Here is a 24,037-nt window from a genome sequence, read left to right as displayed (position 1 = left end):
CCGCCACGGGGGGGGGGGGGGGGGTGTTCTTGTGAGCGGGGTTGGTTACAGGAGGTGGTGATAGCCTTGATATCCGCAGACAGAGAGAGGTCAGGAGGTGACCGATAGCCCAAGCATTTCACAAAGGAAGAGCTAGAAATTGCTAAACTAGTAAAAGTCTCTAAATATCTTTTAACTGATTTTTGAACACACAAGGAACGTCGATGACTTCGAGAAGTCAGTGAGACTCATCAAGATTCTGCTACCATAAACCCCTGAAGGAGCCGAAAGGGGTTCAATGCTGTAATCTGTAGTAACAGGATTCTCATATAGGTTCTAAATGACCCCAAGCGTTGCAGGAATAAGTGTAGGTTGGTTCATTTGATGGTTATTTTAATATATCATAATTAGAATTATATTGCACACAAGTGCAATTTACACTACTAATTTATTTATTTACACTCCTACACAAACATATTAGAAAGCATGAAGTATGTGACCACAGCCATAAAGCGGAATCTGTGATTATGATATTAAGACATGAGCCAAAGAACAACAGCTGGTAAATACGCCATAATGAAAAATCAAATTTTAAAATGAATATTTCATGGGTGGACCTGCGCAACAATCGCCTGCGTATGCATTTTCAGCCGGAAATCCATTATTCAATAAGAGCATACGACTTGAGACCGGAGTTCATTTTTACATTGTCCTACAATAGAAACGGGAACCTTTGATGAAGTCTATGAATAAAACAAATCGTCAAATAAGTTTGAGGCCCATTCTAAGGGTTAGCCCTTTTTGAATGAATTTAGGAATCAAAATCCTACTAGTAACAGCCTAGGCGTTGCTCTGAGTATCTGCATGGAGGCTGAATCATATTGGACAACAGACATACTACTATGTTGATGAAGAAGAACATATCTAATGAATGAAATGCACTGTGTACATAATAAATATACAGAATCATGCAATCTATGTTTTGGACACATTCATATTCCATTCCAAAAAGTTAAAGCCGTCTTACAGTAAAACACAGCAAAGAACAACATATTTTGTGCAATTCCCAAAACACCCAAGAAACACCCATTACAGTAACTAGAATGAACAGTATGTACTGATGCAGACTCTTGACAACTTCCATTCATTATCAGTGTTTACTGCCTCAACAGCATTGTTGGAAGTTGTTCTGTGACAGTTTGGAAATGTTCTGGAATGTTGTGAAGTTTGAGAAAAAGAGAGAGAGAGAGAGAGAGAGAGAGAGAGAGAGAGAGAGAGAGAGAGAGAGAGAGAGAGAGAAAGAGAGAGGTGGGAATAAATCATGGTTGTAGTGCTTTGGTCAGCTCCCTGTCCCCCAGAGCTATATAACCTACCTGACCCTCATCTTTTCCTGCACCTGTTCTCCTCACTCTCCAAGTTCTCGACAATTTCTTATTTTTTCAGTCTCATTGGCTCCATTTTTATCCTCTGTCCTCTTTCCAACTCTTTTTTCAGTCTCATTTGGATCCGTTTTTGTAATTCGGCAGGGAGTCATTTGTTGTGTCTTTCATCAACAGTCGCAATCGGGTTTTTTTTTTCGCACTCTCTCCACTCCCTCATTCTGTTGGGAATTCCTAAATGCGCGTCGTCCTCTGTAAAAAAAAGGGTGGCGTCCTCTCTGAACATATGAGTCTTCCCCCAATGCCTTCCGGAAGACTCCTCCGAGTCTCTCCCCCCCCCCCTCAGCTCTCCTCCTTGGCGATGCGTCCCGTCTTGCTCAGTACCGTGTTGAGCTCTTGGAGAAAACTGGGGGACCTGGCACCGTCGCCGCCCAGCATGGGCCTCCTGGGCCCGGGCTTAGGGGCCAGGGCCAGGGGCCCGGGGCGGGGGGAGGGGCAGAGTGGCAGGCCTGGCACGGAGGCTCTCCTCAGGCCTGCGTCAGGGATCCTGAGCTGATCCTTTGGTTTCAGGCATTCAGCCAGGAGGGTGGCCTTGAACAGGGCACTGTCCCCCACACCAGGACTGGGCCCACCGTCACTGGGGTTGAGGTTGAGGGAAAACACTTTTTCTGGCGGCTGGAAAGCAGAGAGTGAAGGGTGTATTCCAAACCATCAAAAATCTATTTTGACAACATATAGTTACTCTTAAATCTCCTTAATGCTATGTATGTTTGTCTGCCACACAACAGCATTTTAGTGTTCATCTGCTCATTCACTGTGTAGCGACGGATACTATACTCTAAAGTACTTACTTGCTTGGGGATGTTGTTCTTGGTTTTCTGGCCACCAGCTACAGCTCTACCAATGGTGGCTTTATGACCTACAGGTGTTTTGTGGTCGGTGCTCTTAGACCACAGGTCTGCCCCATGCTGAAAATCAATCCATTACAAGTCAGATGTGAGGGATACAAGTAAAAAGAACCTGAACCTAACCACCTAAACTATCACTGAGTTTCAAATCTGCCATGACCAATTCCATCCGGTGTTGTTTGTATCATGTTAGCCTGGCTGTATCAGGTGTCACTGAAGCTTCTGGAGCCAGCAAGGCCGAGGACAGCAGAGTGTGTGCGTGTGTGGCTCTCAAGGTCGTGACCCTGTTGTGTGAAACAGCCCAAGCTCTACCTTTGCCTTTAACTTCCCGTCCTTTTCCTGCTGACCCCTTCAACCTGTGAACACGCTGCTCCTCACTAACACACCCTTATTTCATCAGCGGTAGAACATGTTCTTGCACCTTTCCCAACCCACCGTCCTCCCCCCTTTGCCGTACTAAGTCAGTTTCCATGGAAACCCTGTCCTAGCAAATGCCTGCTAACAGGTAAGAGGAGGAATATTGAAGTGTTCTCTTCCCATGTCCTTATTATCTCTCTATTTCTCTCAGGCTCACTCTGCTTAGGCTTTTACGGTTTATCTCTCTCTCTCTCTCTCTCTCTCTCTCTCTCTCACACACACACACATTATCTTTCTCTCTACCCATACAGTACATCTCATCTCGTTCTCTCTCTTGCTCTCTCTCTTTCCTCCGCCCTTCCTACAAGTCCTGCATTGAAATCTATGGTCCTGATGCTAGGTGGCACTGGGAGAAAGTCTAGTATTTTGCAGCTCGCTACAGATTTAGTGGTTGGGAGCTGAATAAGAGAGGTGGAAGCTTCCGGATTGGCATGGAAGAGTTACAGCTCCCCTTAAATAAACACCTTAAAAACTTTAGGTAAGTAAGCACATTCAGCAAGCACGTCGGCCAAACCTCGTCCTACCATTTAGATCCATCTCCCTCTTAAAAGTATTGCTCTTTTTCCTACTCACAGACTGTAATGCACTGAGAGCTTTTACAGTAAGTGCTAGCAGTAAACAACTAGAACACGTGATGTAACGCTGGCGCGTGGCGGAGCAAACAGTTAACATCAGAGGTTCTCAAATGACACCTCTGGCAAACCCTACTCTGTTAAGTCTAGATGATGGCTCATGATAGATAACAGTTCAAACTACTGTAGATCTTAATTATTCAAATGAATCATACAGTTATTTGCAGTGAATGATGTATTCTCTTTGCGTTTCAGCGTTTTTTTTCTTTCGAGCAGGGGAGCAGCCTACCTCACGAAAACAAGAATTTAGAGAAGAAAATCGAGGGGTTTGAGGAAGAAACAAAGACGAGGACTGCGAGGAAAGGACAATCAGAGAGAGAGAGCGAGACAGAGAGAGAGAGACAGAGAGAGAGAGAGAGGGGGGGGGGGGGGACGAAAAACAAAGACACTTCCTCCTGCTCGTCTGAATGCTTTTGTCTGCATTATTGATGCGCGCTGTGCGCTCTCAGTCACAGACGGTTACCACACAGATGTGTCTGGATGCAAAGTACAATCTATGTGATTGTCACAGTTGCAACAACTGGTTAAGGTCAGGTCCAGATCAGATCCAGTTGTATGGATGTATATGCAGTGCCATCGGCAGCTAGTAGGAAGCTTTACAGAGCCCATCATTGAAGGACACTCACCATGTTTTGAATGATGTCAGTCACCCAGGTGACCTGTGACTCCTCCCCTTCACAGCAGAAATGCCTGTGGGGTGAAAGGGTTAACACTGTAAACGCGCGCATGTCTGCACGTTATATTCCTCCTTGACAACAACAGTACATGGTTGACAACGGTGGCTTCATCTCTACTTTTTTACGTCCACCTTTTGTATGTCACTTTAAATACAAGCGTTCGCTACACGACTATTTCACATTGGAGTCATCTTAGTTTAGACCACCTTGGACAATTACTTTTCAACTGATGTAACTGCTTTTTCGGTCAATAGATCGGTACGTGTTCACTGTGTTCTGCTGACAACAGTTGAATTGGTGAACCACTACAGTTTACCCACCATTGCTGTTTGTCTGTGTAGACGGTGAAGCCCCAACTAGGAAAGGAGAGGGAAAGAGAGAGAGACAGAGAGAGAATGAGAGAGAGTGAAAGGAGAAGGAAAGAAAGAGAGACAGAGAGAGCATAAGAGAGAGTGACAGAGATTAAGTGAATCTCCACCGTTTGGGCACATTTCCAACAAATGTTGTTTATTTTACGAAGAGATGAGAGGAGTGTGTGTGGTGGCAGACAGTGGTGTAGTGTCTTGGTACAGTAGGTGGGTATACTGTGACTTTGAGGGATCCTAACCACAAACCAGACGTGTGTGTGTGCAAATATGCACATACAGCACTTATGACTACCCCGATGCATAAATAATCCAAAGCTATGTCTGGTTTAAAAATAGCGACCAAAGAGTGCGCTCTTGATACTAATCATGACAGGATGACATGAAGTTCATTGCTCTACGCGGTCAAAAATCTATTCAACACACATTGAATCACTGGGAAATTACATTATTTGAACGAGGGCTCATCACTGGTTCTAATTAGATTGATGTTTCTCGCTATTTTAAAATCAGCGGCAAAAGAGTGCGCTTGTGAAATGATCACGATAGGACAATGTAAAGTTCATTGCTCTCCGCGGTCCAAAATCAATTCCCACACAATGAATCACTGGGAAATAACTGGATTTAAACAAGGGTTGGTGGCCTGGCTCTGATCAAATTGATGTCTCTCGCTATTTGAATCCGTCAAATCATCTACTCAGAGCTGGGTATAAGGTAAATCCCTTTCCTTGGAGGTGAGTCTACCTGCACAGTTTGTGAGGACCCCCCTCGGTGAGACAACATACTCTGTAAAAACCCTGCTAGACTGGTACTGCAAAGGAGAGGAGAGGGGGGAGAACAAAGGAAAGAGAAGACAACAGAGGAGGAGATGAGAGGAGAAAGCCCGCAGCATACCTCGACTAACACAAGCTCTTCCCCAGCGCCCCGACCCAAACTCCCCTTCTCTCCCCGTCACCCTCTTCTCAGGTAGACCCGCTGTTAATGATGTGTCGAAGAGCTGGAGCCTCTCTCTGTGTCTTTGACTCTTTCCAGCCCCCTCAGCAAATCCTCTCTCTCTCTCTTTCTCTGTTTGCCTCTGTCTTTCTTTCTCACTGTCTGTCTATCTCTGTCTCTTTCTCCCTCCCACTCTCCCTAGTCGATCTCTCTCTCCGTCTTTCTTTGTCTCTACTCGTAAAATCTTTTGGTGTGATTTTACAATGCTTCAAAATGAATTCTCTCTCTTAATTCAACATTTCTCTATTACATCACTACTCAATATTTACTGTTTCCCTTCCAATTATCTCTTTCCATATCCACTCTCACCCCCAACTACCTCATTCCCTTATCCTGTTATTCTGCCCTCCAGGATAGAGAAACTCATGCAATCACTGGCTACACTCATTTTTCATGCTTCTCCTTGACTCTAATTCCGACACAGCAAAAATTAAGAGGAATGATAATTGGGCAATGTAAAACAGTGGGCTGGCATCCTCCACTTCTTTGCAGAAGAAAATGCTGCTGTCTTGACAAGAGTAATAAATTAGAATAATATATTATTATATATTTTAAATAAAGTGGTAGCACTGTTTCTCATTGTGAGAAGCGGGGCTGATCATTTGTATTTGTTAATGCACAATTATGTTTAATCTATTTCATTATTGGGAATATTAAAAGCAAACTGAGGGTGGTTGGGTTGATTGCATAGTGCGGGTGTTCGGGCACTTCGAGTTAAGCAAGAGGGATTTTAATCGCAGAGAAGAGAAAACACACAATAACACAAAATAACCACTCCATTGTAATGATATGCTAAGCACCATTTTTTCCCTCCCAGTCCAAAACAAACACAGTATTGTACAGGTCTACCTGGTTGGAGCTTTCAGTTTCTTCTTGAGGCCAAGGTAACACTTCCCACACTTGATTGTGATCTCTCTTTCTGGTTTAGTGTTCTGGAAGAGAGCGATAATTCTAACATTGTAAAGTCAAGTACAAGAAAGGGCTACCATAAGGTGAAAATGTCAACCAGTTTAGTGTAATGACACGTGGAAAAATGTCAGTTGTTTGTCTCTTCCTTGGCTCCACCCACCTATAATCCCAACATCCCCCCCCCCCAAACAAGCCTTAACGCTCATTGTCACAGAGGCTTTGAAAAAGAAACGCCTCAGAATATCAATTAAATTTCCGCTACAATGATAATTTCCACCTTCTTCATGCGATAATTAGCCACGTTGCCGAGTGTGCCCGATACTACACTAATTAAGGCAAAGAACAGCCTTCATTCAAAGCCTCCTCGCCTCTTCCTCCACCCCCCCCCCTCCCCCCCGCCCTCCTTCCTCCCCCCTCCGCACAATCCTTCCACCTCCATCAATTATTAACACATCTTCACACGCGTTTACAAAACTGTGTCTCAACTGGAGCAGCGAGCTCTGAAAGGGATGCCTCGGGGGGGAACGCTCGCACCATGCATGCCACGCGCACATGTCCACGGGTTCTAGATCCAGAGAGGGAACTCAGATCGGCCTACGCAACGGAACACGCGCCCCGTTGGGGGAGTGTGGAGAGATTGATTTGAATCTGGGAATGTAAACGTAATGAGAGTCCCTTTCCTCTTGTAGAGGAATGCTAACTTTAAGTAGGGAGAAATAGACCCATTTGAAAAAGCCGATGTCGATAAAACTAACACTTTACCAGACACAAAGCAGTGTACCAAAACACCTCCAAACAAACGATCTTTAACCCTGAACGATGACACCACTGTACAAAAGGACCTGCCTCTGTTAGTCTTTCGTTAAATAGTGGTTTCCCCCCCACAAAACCATTGACCACTACACACTAATAAATACAATTCCCAAAGTGAACCTACTTTAATGTCTTTATACAGGAGCAGCTTGTCATCCTTGAGGACAACATATCGGTCCTGGAATTTACTGCCAGTTAGCAGCTTCGAGGATCCATCCCTGTACTTCAAGTAGTCGCCTTTCAAACCCTGCTTCTGGCCTGGTGGGATGGACAGGAGGAACAGAGGTCAAAAGGGCGTGAGACACAAGCCTAACCTGTACGCATCACTGTATGTACTTGACTGAGAGTAGTGTGTAAACCAGTGATATTGCAGTATGTATCTATTGCTTTGACACAACAAACGCTTACTTCTTGCTGTACGTTTATAATCAAACCGTTAATATATTTTTATATACTATGAATATATCTGCTGAAATAGCTTGTTTGAGGATTTTCAACCACACGTGTGTGTGTGTGTGTGTGTGTGTGTGCATCTGCGTGGGCAAGTGAGACTTTGAGGCTCTAAACATCTCTGACTCACCTAAACGTTCAGAAGCTGTTTTGACTCCTTTGAACTTTTTGATGACAAGGAAGGCGGAGCTAGGGTCGTCCATTGTGCTCCATTCCAATACCTGTTCTAGAACCTTCTCTTTGTAGTGCAGTGGTCGTTCTGACAAAAGGAGATGAAACAAAAAGTGTGGAAAAATAAATACATTTTGCCAAGACGTACTGTATAGAAATCATGCACCTGTGATCTGGTCTATTGTGGGTGAACAAAGCCTAACTCCCCTCAACAACAAAAAATGACATCTCCAAGTCACTGAACGATAATGATCTAAAATGCCATCAGTAAAATCCTATCAGAAAAACACAAGACCATTAGTTTTTTTTCCTCCCCACTTTCATTATTGTGTAGTTCAAATTTGCAATTATCCTCAGCAAATCTGAACATGATTAGAAAACACAGTCATGTGCAAAATAGACCTATTATCTTGCCCTAATTTGCTAACAGAGTAATATGGTACACACTATCAGTTGGAAACATCACTTGTACATTACCCTGCATCCTGCTCCATTCCTGCTTCCAAAGCATTAGCCTATCCAAACATCTGCCTACTTTTCACATGCTAGAAAAACTAAAAACTTGCAGTGGGATAACTTATTTACAGAATGGGGTTTTATCTCCCGGGATCTTTGCAGACCTGGGCCATGAAATTAGTTACCCGTTTTCCTCCAAATATTAGCTTCCCTTTCCACACATTACCACAGATAAAGGTGTTTATCTATAGACGGCCTTCAAAATCCTAATTAACTAACACTGTCTCTCCCCTCTTGCTGGTCACAGGCAAAAACTGTCAAAACAGCAGCTTCAGAATTGCCTGGATGTTTATTCGACGGCAAAACATGTTGTCTCACCGCAAAGAAATATGCTGAACCATCAGCAAATACACTCAGCACTCCACAGACCTCCATTTTTAGATGAGGACAGCCTGTCCTTTGGAACTTTGTTCAAAGGGGCAACAAAATAAATGGGACGCAAACTCGACAAACTTGGGGACAGGTGCACACGAGGACACCAGAGAAGCACCTTCTCGGAAGACTCCTCCCCCCCCCACAAGCTCCCACTGTGAAGGTGTCATAAGGCTGTGTGCAAACCAACCCACTGGGTGGGTTGCAGGACTGGTAAAACCTCACGACACACTACGAAGGCGATGATTCATTCATGCAGCCATCAGACTAATTAGTGAGTGTGGGCGGCATCCATTGTTGCAGGTTCATTACAGAGGTAGCCTCATCTTCTAATCATGGAGCCTGGAGAAGAGGGGAGTGTGTCCTTTGCATGTGCCCTGCATGAAAATAGCCCATCAAACACTGCCTGGTGAAATCCAATCACTAATTGGAGGAGTGTCGATGGAGTGAAAAGTTAGGCGCGCCGGCTCTGATTGGAAAGGCTAGGTACATGGGCTTATGGTTAGATGTAGCGTAGATTTAGTCAAACGAAACCTACGTGACAACAGATTTCAACGGAACGTTCTATCATTCTGTTCCAGTCACCTACCGAGCTCTCCATTCTCGATGACTTCGTAAGCGGTCCAAAAGTCCCCGGCGTTTGTGACAATGTTCTTCATTCCCAGAGTGGTCTCCGTCAACTCATCTGACCGCATGGCTGGAGACAACTGCCGAGAAATGAAAACAAAATCATGTTTGGCGTCATAAACCTCAGGCTCGTGGATTATAATAACCACATTCCTAACTACAATGAACAGTTCAATCAAGTACGGTTTGTAAAATAAAGACTTGCGATAGTTATCTGACACTTTTACATCATTTTTAATGGGGTAAGGACAACTGAACATCTCTGGTTTAAAAGCCTGCGCAAAGCCCCACACGGAGACCTTTTGCGAAATAATTGTTCAGTGGAAAGAATTTGAAAAGGCCCTGCTTCACTCCAGAGAGTTAGAGGGAGAAAGAGCAAGGAAAAGAGCAGTGTTAATGTCAGCCTAAGTCTGAGCAGACCCCTGTCACCCCTGCCTCTCTGCCCTACTGCTGTTCCACACCTGCAAAAGAAGTCCATTACCTGCAGCACACCAGCGCCGCTGATGGAGCGCAATTACTCACACAATTAAATCAGACGTTTCTTTGATTAGCTCGCTTTTGATTTATTTTGGTGGCAGTAATCCCATCAGGTTTAACCACCAGCTCCTCGGCCTTATTCCATCACCTCCTCCACCTCTCCCTCTACTCCCTCCTTCCTTTCCTCGTTCAAGCTTTCCACTCCCACTTGCCACCCTTACTCGTTCCACCCCTGATTCCCCCCAAACCTTTTGACACACAAACACACACATTCACTCACACACCTTGATTAAGCAGCAGTTTTCGGGCTCTCTTCTTTCCAGGTACACCTCAAAGATCAAGTCCCCTGCTGGGGAGAACTGGGGAGAGAGGGAGGGAGGGAGAGAGGGAAGGACAAAGAGAGAGAGAGAGTGAGAGAGAGAGAGAGAGAGAGAGAGAGAGAGAGAGAGAGAGAGAGAGAGAGAGAGAGAGAGAGAGAGAGAGAGAGAAAGAGAGAGAGGGAAGGGAGCGAGAGAAAAGAATCAGGCAAAGTTAAATAATACGAACAACAGGAGAGTCTGGATTAATTGGCTGTTTTGTTCTAAATTCCTTGCTCTGGTGTGGTCTGGACTTAGATGCAGGGACCCAAGATAGGCATTAGAGGATTTGTGGAAGCAGAGGAGGTGTTCAGAGCTGCAGGCAAGCTAAATCTGCCGCTGCTAATTGATGGGATAGTTATCAGAGTAAAGGAGGTCAAGCCGGGTGAAGTTGGGAGACGTAGAGAGGAAGGACAATTGATGCAGTCTCTTCAGTCCTGTCAACGTTTATAGTGTGTTCTCCCTTTGTGTTCTGTTGCGATGTGGAACTCCCTTTTAGAGCTCAACAAATCTTTCCGAGCAAAGTTCTGGACAAGAACTTGGTTTAAACTTTTGGGTGTCATGCACTAACAAATACACACACACACACACACATACACACACACATACACGCACACACACACACTAGGTTGAGACCAGGACAGAGACCTTGAATACTGAAGCAAGCACTCACGTGTGACACTTGACTCCATTTCAATTCAACCTTGCTCTGGCATTGTAAAACAACAGGAAAGGTATATTGGAATTGAAATGTCATTGCACAGGAGAAACCGTTACCCGTCAGTTCCTGTTCTCGCTCTCTTTCTCTCCCAATGCCTCACCAGGTACTCTCAGAAAGATACAAAAATGAAGTTCAAATTCTTCCAGACCAAATCACTCAACAGGAAAAGAATCAATAACACTGAAACTGTCCCGAACAGGATTCAAAGCAATCTATCCAGCATCCAAATGATGGCTTTGTTTTCAACAGTGAAGCAGCAACGCAATGCATTTGAGCAGGATATGAGATGCAAGGCCTGAGGCTTAAGTTCATCTGAGATGTTTTCGAAGAAGAAGAAAAGAAATCCATGACAACTGCTGCCGGCATCGGAACATAACAAGTTGATCCTTGATCCTCATCATTCCAAAATTCATCTTCCTGTTACTGTGCATGTGTGAGTTTGTGTGTGTGTGTGTGTGTGTGCTTGTGTGCTAGACTGAGTGTGTTTACATTGCCTCTGTAACAGTGTGTGTGTTTGTGGGGGGGGGGGGGTTGCATATGTAAGCATGCAAAGACAAGTACTGCATGTGTGTGTCTGCGTGTGTGTCTCAGTGTGGCCCATACAACTGAATGATATAGCTAAGAGCAACATTGCTCATCATGGTGTGCTTACAGAAGGGATTACAGCTGACAGACAACAGGCAATCACAGCTATTCAGCAAGTCTCTGGTAACCTCAAGAACGATAGAAAGAGAGAGGGAGGGAGAGACAGAGGGAGAGAAAGAGAAAGCGAGAGAGGTAGGAACGTTGAGTCAAAAGTGCCGGATACAAGCTGCTGAGATGAAGTGATGGAAAGGACGGGAGGGAAGTCAACAGTTTGGCGTGTTGACACCACATGTTTCAGCGTGTGTTGTGTGTGTGTGTGTGTGGGGGGGGGGGAGTAAGATGGCTGAGCGGTTAGGGAGTCGGGCTAGTCATCAGAAGGTTGCTGGTTCGATTCCGGGCTGTGCAAAATGACATTGTGTCCTTGGGCAAGGCACTTCACCCTACTTGCCTCGGGGGGAATGTCCCTGTACTTACTGTAAGTCGCTCTGGATAAGAGCGTCTGCTAAATAACTACATGTAAATGTGTGTGTGCTAAATCCGTAGCCATGGTAAGCCATCTTAGTCTGTGCGTCATAGAACATGTCAATCATGTGTTGTTTAGAGGGATCCCTTAACCTGCCACGGAGGAGGACTCACATCTGACTTAAAACGCTCAAAAAAGCAAAATAAATTACAGCTTTTGAAACAAATGAGGCATGAGGTGTAATTGCAAGAACGGCAACAGCGCCATTAAGAACAGTCCGCTCTACCGGTTTAACACCCCATCCACCAATGGGCAGGTGGGAAACAAAGTGAGGAACTTTCATTGTCATAGCGGGAGAAAGAGAGGGGGGGGGGGGGGGGAACTCAGTCATCTCTGACTCCAACTGAAGATTGGCGATTATGCCACGCAGAGACACAAAAAGAAAATCAAGGTGAAAATTGCATTCATAATGTCTAAGAATAGGGTAAAAGGTTATACCAATGACAAAGTGTGTGTGTTTGTGTGCATTTGAGCGCACAGATTTCTCTCGTTTGCAATTACTATAATGTTCTATTCACACATCGTGTGAACCCTTTTCTTCTCTTGGATGTGAAGTCATGTTAGTGCTTCAATTGGAATATCTGGCACTTTTATTTTCCTCTTCAACTCTGTTTGGAGCCCATTCTAGATGAGCAAAAACCTACAGCAAGAGTCTGACAACATTGTATTTTCTTGTTGAGTACAATTCTCCCTCCACGTAGCTTTGAAATAGCATTGACCTGTAGTTTTGTCCTTTCATCAGCCACTTTAGAGTGTAAAAAAAGGAGAGAAACATTTTTTTTTTAAACTCTTACGTGCGCTGGCGAGAATGATTTTTTTTTTTTTTTTTCAGGTTATCTCAACAAATTGTTTCTTGCAAGCAAAGCCATCTAGGCATTAAGCAGCTGCCATAAAGGTTAACAGGAATAACAACCTCTCATCACCCACTTGTTTCATCCTCCTCCTACCTCCATCTCTCCCACCCTTCCTCCCTCTCTTTTCATCCCCAACCGACCAGACAGATCAAATGAATTTTGGTGTGATGAAATCGCACAGACTTCCCCCACACAAATGTCTACACACAACCACACACACACACACACAAACACACTGTATAAAATACACACATGCATCCAAACATTTCAGAGTCCTGATGGTATTTGTTAGTGGAGGTAAATGGCTTGACTTACTGTGGCATCCTTCTTGTCATTCCACCTGGTAATGAAACTGTTCTCCTTTTTCATCTGCTTCACCTGGTCTTCCTGGACCTTCAGGGTAACACAGACACAGCATTGCAACGTTACACAATTGCCAACATCCCACTCCAATGACCTGAGCTGAACTAGACTAGACTCAGCCTTCTTTAGCCTCGCAAGGGACATTTGGGGCAAAACAGTCCCCACCTCTGTACTTAGAGGAAGTTCAAAGCTACAACTCTGGACACCGAACGTTCCTCATCAGAAGCTTCACATCCTGAAGGAGCCATTGCAGAGCAGTGTCACTCCAAAGTCTAGAAGTGGGTCGCTTCTCAAGGACTTTCCAAGTCTGCTGAACTCATTTAGGAGTTGGAAGTGTGGGTGTTTGTTGGACACCAAGCCTCAGTTCCAACATTGTAAATGGGCCAGTGTACATCACTTTCAAACCTCTGGGCTGGGAAAATAAGATTTTTTTATTCAGGCATTTTGCTATCATTTTCAGAGAACAATTTGCTTTGTCAGGGTTATGCACTGCAAAGAAGATTGAAAGTGGGGGGGTGGGAGGATTCCTCTCACACACACACAGACACTCGCACACACAGTGCTTCAGCCTGTGTGTTTGGTTCTGATAAAGGACCAAATCGCCGGCATGCGACACAGAAAACTTCCTACGAATGAGCTTGCGTCTGCCACTTCTTGGGTGCCAGTGTGCGCGTTTTCATCAGCGCTCACTCTCATTGGCTCGGCTTCAAGGCCCTTTGTCGCCGGAGCGGTGGCGTCCTAAACTGATTTGGAGAGAATCCTCCCTTTTCTGTTCTGGAACGAGATGGAGAGACGGGCGCGTCTCTGGAACAAACGTGCCCACACGGCTCCCAATCCTATTAGCATGCTAGCTAACATTCCGAATGCGACTCTGATGCACGTTACCCTCCTCTCCTCTCTCTCCTCCCTCTCTTCATTAGCGAGGCTATGCCTCAGGTGCAACGCTAAGAAGGTTCCCCCGGGGGGATACACAGCGACGACAAAGAGAGGCTCCACGCCTGTCGTCGCCACGTTCGGTCCGAGCGTCAAACAAAGAGGAGCTCGACGAGAGCGGCGATCCCGCTAACGAGTGAGCGACGGTGGGACAGTTTGCCATGAGGGAGAGGAGGAGGTCGCTCACATCAAACAGCTGCACGTAGTTGTTGATGAGGTCCTGCACCACGCTGGCCTCCTGCTGGTTCTGGCCGTCGGTCTGGAAGAGGCAGGGGGAGAAGACGCGGGCCAGGTCCTGAGTCTGCATCTGGTTCAGGTGAGAGCACCACTGGACCCTGTGCCAGAGGGAGCAGGTGAGCAAACACACAGACACACACACACACGCATGGAAATATTCATCTACAGACACACACACACACGCGTGCACACGCACACGCACAACAAACAATTGCAAACATTCATTGAGACAGGCAAACACACACACACACGGTTGCAAACATACAGCTACAAAACAGACACACACACACCTTCAGCTACAGAAAGACACACACACAGACAGAGCAGCTGGGTTGTACCTGAAGAGATGCTGCAGCAGAGCTGCCAGGGTGGACCTGTTGATCTTGGGCAGGCTGCTAATGAAGGCCGCGTACTTCTTCACTCGGTCCCTCTCGTCCTTCTCATCTGTATACACAGTCAGGGATGAGAGGCACGGACGACAGCGCGAAGAGCGAAGCCTGTTTTCGTCACGCACCCTACTTTCAATCATCGCAGGAGCGGCTACGGCAACAGACTACTTCAACAGACACGGACGTTTGAATAGAATTACTGCTACACATTGTAATCAACACAAACAATGCGCGAATACGCGTTGCTGGCTCCGAACACTAAACTATTACAATCATGCGTCCCGTCACAATTCCATATCACCGTTGAATGGGACGATGGACACATTTGAGAGCGAGTGCGGTAAAAGTAGGTTTATCTGACGCCAAATGAGCGTTTGCTATTTCGCAGCGAAGCAAAACAAGCCACCACAAACATTTCGAACATAACGACTGTCCTTGGCTGACCTAGAGCGGACACCCAGTAGGGGTAGAGCTCCTTGGCGAGGAGGGCGTCCTCCGTCTGGGACAGGAACGTCCGCAGGGTCTGGGTGACGTCCTCCAGGCCATGCTCATGGAGCCTCAGCTTGACGTTGCGAGCGTCCCCCCTGAAGGCCTCCAGGAGCTGGGCTACACGGGCCGGATCCCCCTTCCTCTGGTACAGGCCCTCCTGACCCAGACCTGGTAGGGGAGTGTTTGTGTGTTTTCAGTGTGTACGTGTATACTGGGGGTTATGAGGACTTCTGAATGCCTTTTGGGTCCAATTTAACGGAGGACACTTACCATATTGGGTGACGAAGGCAATGCAGCTGTCGACGACGATGGGGACGCCGTTTCTACTGAGCTGCTGGTTGCTCAATGCCTTTCCGTCTGTGCCCGCGGCCAATCGGATGGCAGAGTGCCACAGGGCGAAGTCCACTTTGTTGTAGCCGTGAATGTATACAGTTCTAGGACAGGGCAAGGGAAAGGCATGAATACATATGACATACCTGTGGTATAAAATGTCCCTGAAAAACAGACTGGGTAAGTGTCAGCTGAAAACCGAGTCAAAGTCAGAACTGTACCTGGTGGTGCAGTTAGATGAACAAGCTTTTTTAGGGGATCACCCTTTCTAACAGGTTGCACCTACCTTCCTCCCTCCACCATGAGAAGCACCTGCATCCTCTCCTCACCTTCCACATGGGTAGAGATTGCTATGGAGAAAACAGACAGATGGATCTGTGTATGTTTCATTCAGAGAAAGTTGAGGGAAGGTCGTTGGTTTGACATTCCCATCAAAACACTGAGGTGCGACCACTTTTTTGATCATCTATTGAGGTGTATCCTCGGATACAAATATATGTCATTTATGACTGAGAGAGCAAGTGTAGACAGTACTTCTAGGCGACTCATTCTGACTTATACAAATGGGGGGGGGGGGAACTAATTGAGGGTTTGAAGGGGGTTGGGGGGGTTGGGTCGCAGGGTTAGGGTAACATAAGGGAGTTAGGTGGCTGAGCGGTTAGGGAATCGGGCTAGTAATCTGAAGGTTGTCAGTTCAATTTCCGGCCGTGCCAAATGACGTTGTGTCCTTGGGCAAAGCACTTCACCCTACTTCCCTCTGGGGAATGTTCCTGTACTTACTGTAAGTCGCTCTGGATAAGAGCGTCTGCTAAATGACTTAAATGTAAATATAGCATAGCCGCTTCCATTTCAATCTGATTGTGTTCCCCGGACTCTGAGGTGGCAGACCCCCCGCGTGCCCCTGGCTGCTGTGTCGTTGATTCCTTTTTATCGGACTGTTACTCAGAAAAAGGAGGAACTGGGGGTGCTTGAACTGTGGTGTCATACGCTGACAGGAAACACACTGCAGGTCTGGGTAGTGTCCGGCAGGACCACAGGACCACGGACAGGGGACTGGAGGACCCGGGGGCTCACACACAAACACGCCACCCAAACACGATGCATCGTGGGACCTCCGTTTGACCCCCGTCCGAGTCGCTCCAAGTCCCTCGTTTACTTTCCTCCCATCTCTCCCATCTACCTTCCTGTTGTCTGGCAACCTCACCTCCTCTCTCTCTTTCACCGTACGCCCCACGTTACACAGTTGCAGACTTGTGCTGCTTGTCATATTCTGATGCTAGTAAACAGGAGATACTGTTGCGCAAAGCCGATGAATTCATCATCCACTCTGTACAGAGTTACAGCGGGAAAGCTGCAAAATGTGATATTTCTTGCTCTCTGGTGGCAAATGATTTTCTTCTAGTGTTTGGCAGAGTTTCAAGAGCAAGGGTTTTTTTGCGCTGATGTAAACAAGCTTCCCATTTTTTTGGGTAAACTTCAGAGATTGTTATTGACTTTAGAGAGCTTTATTTTATTAAAACACTCTTATCAGGTAAATGCAAGCCGCAATTCTTGTCATTGTTGGAACAAACAAATAGAAAGTGCTCTTTATCCACCTCGCGGGCGTGCGGAAAGGGAAATAATTTGTACCTTTATGTTTCTACAATGAACACGCCGTGGCCTTGTTCCACCATAATGAGTGCAGGGATTCACATCAAATGTTTGTTTTAAGGTGCAGTCTCATTGTGGGAGACAAATGGTAACAGAGACAATGATCACACAGCATAAGGAGCTAGGAGTTGAAGCAGCGGGCCGCACACAGTCATGAATCTGCCAAGCATGGGAAATGATCACACAGCTTTCCCTCCAAATCAAGCATTCCATGTCTGAACAAAATAACTGGAGAGGGTTTGCACCTGTGTAGGGCTCATGGCGCACGTTTGAAAATGGAGACTTGCAGGAAGTACTGACTTGACCCGTTTGTCGTATCGTCTTTCTTTTCGGGTGGTGACCTCGCATAACCCCACAATCTAGGATTTTTCCCCCTCTGGCATTCTACGTTCCACTGGCAGGGCTAAACTGGCCTGGTGGATATTGGTTCTGCATTGAAAATAACCGAAATGCGACATTCACACAATATTTGTCCTCACAAAGTACAGCACAATGAAACTGAGTCGTTTCATCAACGACAAAGACGACGTGGCGGATCCTGTTCTGAAAGAGGCAATTATTCCGGGATGTTTTGAGGAGGTGGAGAGATGTGAACACAGTGACGGGTTCAGCACGACGCTCGCGGCGTTTCTCTTTCATTCATGCTCCGCCGTTCTGCCTGTTGGCTAAGCAGATGTGCGGGTTAAAGTAACAACCCAAAGTTTTCCCTCACGCTCCATAACGCTGCTTCAGAACCCACACAGCCGTGACAAAAAGTGCCTGCGACTAATTACTTGTGTCATGTACAAGGACCCCTAAATGCTTCCCAAAAACACGATACAGCATATCACCCCCGTCTTCCTCATTGTTATGAACGTCGCGCTACTTGCTAACCGTTGCTAACCCCGTGTCGCGGCTCGCGGTGCCCTGGGTGCTGCCACATTTGGCTGGTTTCCAACGCCCATAAGAATCATTGCTAATCCCCTCTGGTACCACAAGTTCCCACCTGTGACAAACGTGGCTTGGGAATGCTGGGGCGACGAAGCCTGGGTGCCACGGCGGGTCTAATCCCGCCCCAGGTTAAGGGAGAGGGGGGCAGGAGCTTCCCCTGATCCAGGTCTGAATGCTTCAATGGATCAGGGAGATTGATCGATTTTCCTCTCCGTCTCTGCGTCATCTCTTCCCTGCACGTACGTTGTTCTGGCGCAATCCATAGAAATGTAACGGGTCCTCTCTCTCTCTTCTTCTTCCTCTCTGTCTCTCTCTCTCTCTCTCTCTTCTTCTTCTCTCTCTCTCTCTCTCTCTCTCTCTCTCTCTCTCTCTCTCTCTCTCTCTCTCTCTCTCTCTCTCTCTCTCTCTCTCTCTCTCTCTCTCTCTCTCTCTCTCTCTACTATCTCTCTCTCTCTTTGTGTGTGCCTGTATTCTCCATACTCACTAAGTTCCTGTAGTTGTTTGAGTTGCAGTGCCCCTTCTGTGCCCTCCTTCCCCGAGCTGAAGTGGAGGGTGGAGCCTTCCAGAGAGAACCAGCCAACTCTCCAATGGTAGAGGTCGTGACCTTCCTTGTAGAAGAGCCGGCCAATCAGCTCGCTATCTGGCCTCAACATAGCTTCCACTTTAGCCGGGACGAAACACTGAAATACAAGCCACAGAAAACGCTTTCAGTCCAAACGTCAAAAGTAAACTTCCATGAAAAAAGGAAATTGTTTTGTGGAGACGAACATCAAAACAATGGCTCAAACGCCATATGCACCTGTGCCAGTCCCTTGGGCTCAAAACTTCAGGTGGTACAAAACTTTCCTGTGCTTCTGTTCCAGGCGGATTAGTCTTTTAGCACACCTTGTATTTTCTCTACACCCTCTCTTCTTCTTCTTCTCTCCCCTTTCTCTCTCCGTCTCGCTCCTTCTCCCTCTCTTCTCTCCCCAATTTCCTCCTCTCTCTCTCTCTGTTTCTCTCTGTTTCTCTCTGTTTCTCTCTGTTTCTCTCTGTTTCTCTCTCTCTCTCTCTGTTTCTCTTTCTCTCTCTCTCTCTCTCTCTCTCTCTCTCTCTCTCTCTCTCTCTCTCTCTCTCTCTCTCTCTCTCTCTCTCTCTCTCTCTCTCTCTCTCTCTCTCTCTCTCTCTCTCTCTCTCTCTCTCTCTCTCTTTCAATGTCCTTCGCCCCTCACCTCACACGTGTGCCCTCCTTCTCTCTTCCGACCATGTTCCGTGCTCCACACCCCTGCCTCTCTCTCATCCCCCCCTCCCACTGTCCCCGGCTCAAATTGAAACGCTGGGGTGTGTGAGGCGGCTGCAGACAGACAGACACACACACACACACACACAGACAGACAGCAGAGCCAATACTCCCCCTGCTCACACCATCTATCTCCAGAGTTGGCTGGGATTAATAGATTGGTTGGAAGATATAAAAAGGGGGGGGGATTGCGGACACATTTTGTGTGGTGTGCCATTACAACAGGCTGTCACCGTGCGGGGGAAGAGATAGTTGGGCCACTATGTCTTCTTGAAGGAAGAGGGGGGGGGGGGGGGGGACTGAAGAGGGAGACGCACACAAACACAGCAGCGTGTACATACACACAGACACACACACACACACATGCATGTTCGTCAACGAAAAACCGGGGAGACGCGAACGTCCCCCAAAAAACACACTTCAGTGCAAGTGCATAAACTCACCCACACACACACACACACGGGCCGACACATACGCACCGACGAAGACACACGCGCTCTCGCTCGTCACCTTGGCAATGGCACGGACCCAGTCCTGCTGCGTTTCCTCCGTCTCGGCTCCGAACAGCAGCACTCTCTCTGACTGAAGGAAGAGCTCCACCGTGAACACCGCCCTGCGAGGGACACCCGACACACACTCTGTTAGTTCATTACCAAAGAGAAGACGAGGCCCCATGCCCTGAGCGGCACCGTTTGGTCTCTCGCTCAGGCGATTCCTGACGCGGCATGTGCGTGCGCACATTCAGTCGATTGCGCTCACCCACTGAGACACACACGCAAACACGGACGTACAGACACACAAACAACTGCCCCCTTCCTCCCCCCCACACACACCGTCCCACACACACGCAGTGAAACAACCTCGCTGTCGGAAGCAAAAAGGTGGCTATTAATCTTTGTTTGTCCTTCTCGCTCTCTCTTGCTGTCTTTCTCTCGCTAACACAGAGAGGGTCAGAGTATCACCGCCTTAATGGTTCCGACAGGGTTGGCGAACGAGACACGGCTCGATTTTTCGCCGGGATGGGGCCGGACTCTCTAAGCGGTAAAGCGGCGGGTGCTTAAGGGAGCGGGTCGGTATTCTCTCAGGCTCGTCGAGGGGAACACGAGGGGGACGCGAGTGTTTGCGTGACCCTCGACCCTCACGGGTGTGCAGATGCTTGTTAAAAAGGGTCCCAGTGGAGAAGGAGAGGTGTGTGGGACAGAAGAGAGAGAGAGAGAGAGAGAGAGAGAGAGAGAGAGAGAGAGAGAGAGAGAGAGAGAGAGAGAGAGAGAGAGAGAGAGAGAGAGATGGGGTGGGGGACTCAGACAGAAAAGCAAAAGAACAAGACAGTCTGGAGAAGAAGAAGAGACTCGAGACCATCAGAGAGCGCGTGAACTCAAGAAAGTAGTCAAGAACTCGGGACAGTTCCCAGACAAAGGTACGTACACGCGGCGGTGACTCAACACAACAACTCAAAACATCACCGCTGAGCCGGCTCATCCCACATGGAGATTACCGAGGGGTCCGGCGAGGCGGTTAACATGCACGCCTCCCCCTGAGGACCGTACGTGGGCCGAGCGGTGGTGGCGTGGGTCCTGTTGGCGCGTGAATCCCTCCCCCCCCCCCCCCCCCCCCGGGAAGGCCGCGCGCTACGCAGGCAAGACCCACCGCTGTAGAGCAGAGACAGGCCAGCGATGGAGCATGGCGCTCTGCGCAGGCGTTAATATTTATGAGCCGGGGCGGCCGGCGTAAAGGTGAGACTCCCCGCTCTCCACCAGCTGCACGGCGGGACGGCGGTAGAGGGCGAGCGAGCGGGGGCGGACTCATCGGGTGAAGAGAGGTGCGTTCCGTCTCGCCTTCGCGCCACACAGGCTGTGCTTCACACGCGCGCGCGCACACACATACGCGCCGATAAGCGTGTATATTGCGGAATTGCAGCGCTTTTTACCGTGCAAACACACGAGGACACGCGCACGCACGCATGTAAACACGCACGCACACACTCATAAAATGAGTATATTAGCTAGCCTCGAGTGTGTAGAGTATATTAATTCGGCGCATTACCCCAGCCAGAATAGCAGACAGCCAGATGTGGCGGTAATGACTACATAAATAACATTCGCAAATCAACACATTGTTCTCTCTCAGTGGCATCTGTTGCTGCACTAACAGGCTAGGCTTACGCTCTGATCATACCCCCATTATCAAGCTCCTCAGTTTCGGTACCACACACGGAAACAAAATACATATAAAAACGTATATTGGCACACATACAGTATTCCCAAGTGCAAACACACAAACACACACAGAAACACTTTCTTTGCCATTTTCACAATGGCAACTGCCGTATGGCTATGGCTACGATATCAGGTTCAGAAAAGCTCTTAAACTTTGGCATCGACGAAGAGATTAAGAAGTCTCAACCGAGAGAGATGCATCTGTTGACATTTCCATCGTATTAATAGCGTCTATTAAGGATATGTCAGCAGATGTGTGGTAGTTTACATCCCGCTATTCCTCGCCAAACACAGTATTAAACTGCAAACCCAAGGATTCAAGTTCAAGTAGCATTGTGCCACAAAGGGCCCCGCGTGCGTATGGGAGTGTGCGCGCGTGCTGTGCACTCGTGTGTGTATCTGTGTGTGTGTGTGTGTGTGTGCTCACCCTGCTCCGGTCATGGTCTCTGTGTGGCTGACTGTCAGGCTGATGACATCGGTGATGTCCACTCTGCCCAGGGCGGCTGGGGTGCGCTCGTTCTCATAATAACTGAGGAAACCCCCTTCTAGGGTGCACCAGCGTCGCACCAGGTCTGAAACACACAAACACACCGGTTTTTTTCTCATTCTCAGGTTCTCCGGGACATTGCGACGACACACATACACACACACGCGCGCACACAGACATTGACTCTTCCACTTTAACAGGAATAAACAGCCCTGAGCTCTCAGCAGGCATCAATCATCAGAGACTAAGTTGATCTTTGAAAAGTTGGAAGGCACACAATTGTCTTTCATGAGTCTGACTTTAGGATTTACATACTTAACAAGCATGAAGTTCAGGAAAATATACCTCGTATTTGGAATTCAAAGTCACAGGGCCATCTGCCTTTTGTTTCCGCCACGTGCGCACACACAAACACACGCGCGCACACACACCCACCCAACCCCCTGCGTTCCCAACTCAAAGTTTGCACTCCTCATCTCATGAATATGCAAGCGTTAGCTTGCTTCATTTGCCAACAGTGTGTGATGCGTGTGAAGAAACAGATATAGTTCCATTACACAAACAGGGAGGAGTATGTAACTATTGACTTTTACAAGCATAAAGAAGGAAGCTTGCTCTGCCTTTTCCCTTTGTTCTCCGTCCTCCTGTCTCGTTCTCTCTTTAGGTTCCTCCCTCCCTTAAGAATCTGAGAAGCAGTTTAGCAGACGCTAAAAAAGACTATGCACACTGACTGTTGACAACTTTAGCCTTTAAAATAACACAATGCACGTGACCCTCTCTTCGCCACACCTCATTCAAGACATTACACTTCGCCCCTCCGCTTCAAAAACGAACCCTGCTTCCAATGTACATGGTCATGGAGACAGCTGGTATTTAAACCCATTTCAATCTACCAAATAGAGAGGGCAGGCCATTATCTTTGCGATAAAACAATTGCGGAACAATTTATCTCTCGCTCCCGGCATTTCTTGTACTCTCCCCCTCAAAATGCCATGTCTATCATCTAGATGGAGGAACGCTTTCTGTTGTGTTCCTGTGTCCTTGTTATTGGGCATTTACGCCCCCAATCCCCACCCCCTCCCTCGCCCACCCCCAACTATCATGTTGTTTCAGGATGAAATGGACTCCCACAGGGGTTTACATTGAAGCTTCTTAACTTCTCATACTCCTACTCATACAACTACTTAGAAGACTTAAGTCACCAATAGTAACAGTGTAGCCTGGTGGAGGTCAGATCAAGTTTAAGTACAGTCTCAGATTCCAAAGAAAGTGCACACAATATGTTTTAACCAATTAACTGTTGGCCCCTATGCAATTGCCTAAGCAATCCTTGTAACCTCTGAAACTCAGACATTTCCATCTTCCTAAAAAATAAACATTCTCCCTCCCCCGGAGCTGTGCGTCCAATCAGTTCTCTATTCCAGAGAAAAAAGTGCACAAGGAGAATTCCCGGAGGAAATGTGTGGCACCTTAATCACAGGGGCAGACATGGCAGGCCCCGACATGCGAAACAAACGGTCAGCTGGGTGACTCTGAGGACAGACTTCCTAAAGAATCATCCTATTACCGGATTGAGCGTGCCCACAGGTACACCTGGCAGAGGAGGGCCCTTTTCCACAGTGGAAAAGGGGGAGTAGAGAGTGAAGAAATAGAAGCGTGGGATGAGGATGGAGAGAGCGCTTGGGAGGAGAGACCCAGGGGGGAAAAGATGAGACGGTTTGACGCAGCTAACAGACTGGAGGGTGGGATGGTTGATCTGTGACCGAGCTAATGACATGACCAGAGGGCGTGAACTGAGGCCAGTGCAAGGGATGACAGTAGGATGCTAGAACGTGTTCTTTTCACGTTTCACGTGGTGGCATTTTAACACTGGAGGGATATAGCAATGGGGGTGGGGCTTCAGCAATCGCTAACATTGTGAAAGAAGAATAGTCTAGCCTCTATGGGCTTTGTTTGACTGCGGAGGTAGCATAGCATACCGAGAGCCGCCGCGGTGCTGTTCCCACCAGG

General features: G+C 47.4%; 1 protein-coding gene across 1 annotated transcript in view; it reads right to left on the bottom strand.

Annotated features, from left to right (window-relative positions):
* Positions 1–371: 371 nt before the first annotated feature.
* arap2 (ArfGAP with RhoGAP domain, ankyrin repeat and PH domain 2) overlaps positions 372–24,037 on the bottom strand; it is a 63,993-nt gene continuing 40,327 nt past the window's right edge. The window contains exons 15-32 of the mRNA XM_084692122.1: positions 21,968–22,112; positions 19,835–19,937; positions 18,530–18,725; positions 15,752–15,815; positions 15,406–15,569; positions 15,091–15,303; positions 14,596–14,701; positions 14,208–14,355; positions 13,040–13,117; positions 9,970–10,044; positions 9,171–9,288; positions 7,653–7,781; positions 7,197–7,330; positions 6,200–6,282; positions 4,313–4,348; positions 3,942–4,005; positions 2,210–2,326; positions 372–2,033 (exon numbers count right to left, since the gene is read on the bottom strand). Coding sequence (XP_084548248.1) covers positions 1,701–2,033; positions 2,210–2,326; positions 3,942–4,005; positions 4,313–4,348; positions 6,200–6,282; positions 7,197–7,330; positions 7,653–7,781; positions 9,171–9,288; positions 9,970–10,044; positions 13,040–13,117; positions 14,208–14,355; positions 14,596–14,701; positions 15,091–15,303; positions 15,406–15,569; positions 15,752–15,815; positions 18,530–18,725; positions 19,835–19,937; positions 21,968–22,112 — 2,306 coding nt within the window. The 3' untranslated portion in view covers positions 372–1,700. The remainder of the gene's footprint in view (positions 2,034–2,209; positions 2,327–3,941; positions 4,006–4,312; positions 4,349–6,199; positions 6,283–7,196; positions 7,331–7,652; positions 7,782–9,170; positions 9,289–9,969; positions 10,045–13,039; positions 13,118–14,207; positions 14,356–14,595; positions 14,702–15,090; positions 15,304–15,405; positions 15,570–15,751; positions 15,816–18,529; positions 18,726–19,834; positions 19,938–21,967; positions 22,113–24,037) is intronic.

This window comes from Hypomesus nipponensis, chromosome 25, assembly GCF_054491055.1.
Source record: "Hypomesus nipponensis isolate SF chromosome 25, ASM5449105v1, whole genome shotgun sequence".
NCBI lineage: Eukaryota > Metazoa > Chordata > Actinopteri > Osmeriformes > Osmeridae > Hypomesus > Hypomesus nipponensis.
Note: the sequence above shows the minus strand (reverse complement) of the source record. Positions and strands in the feature narration are given on the sequence as shown.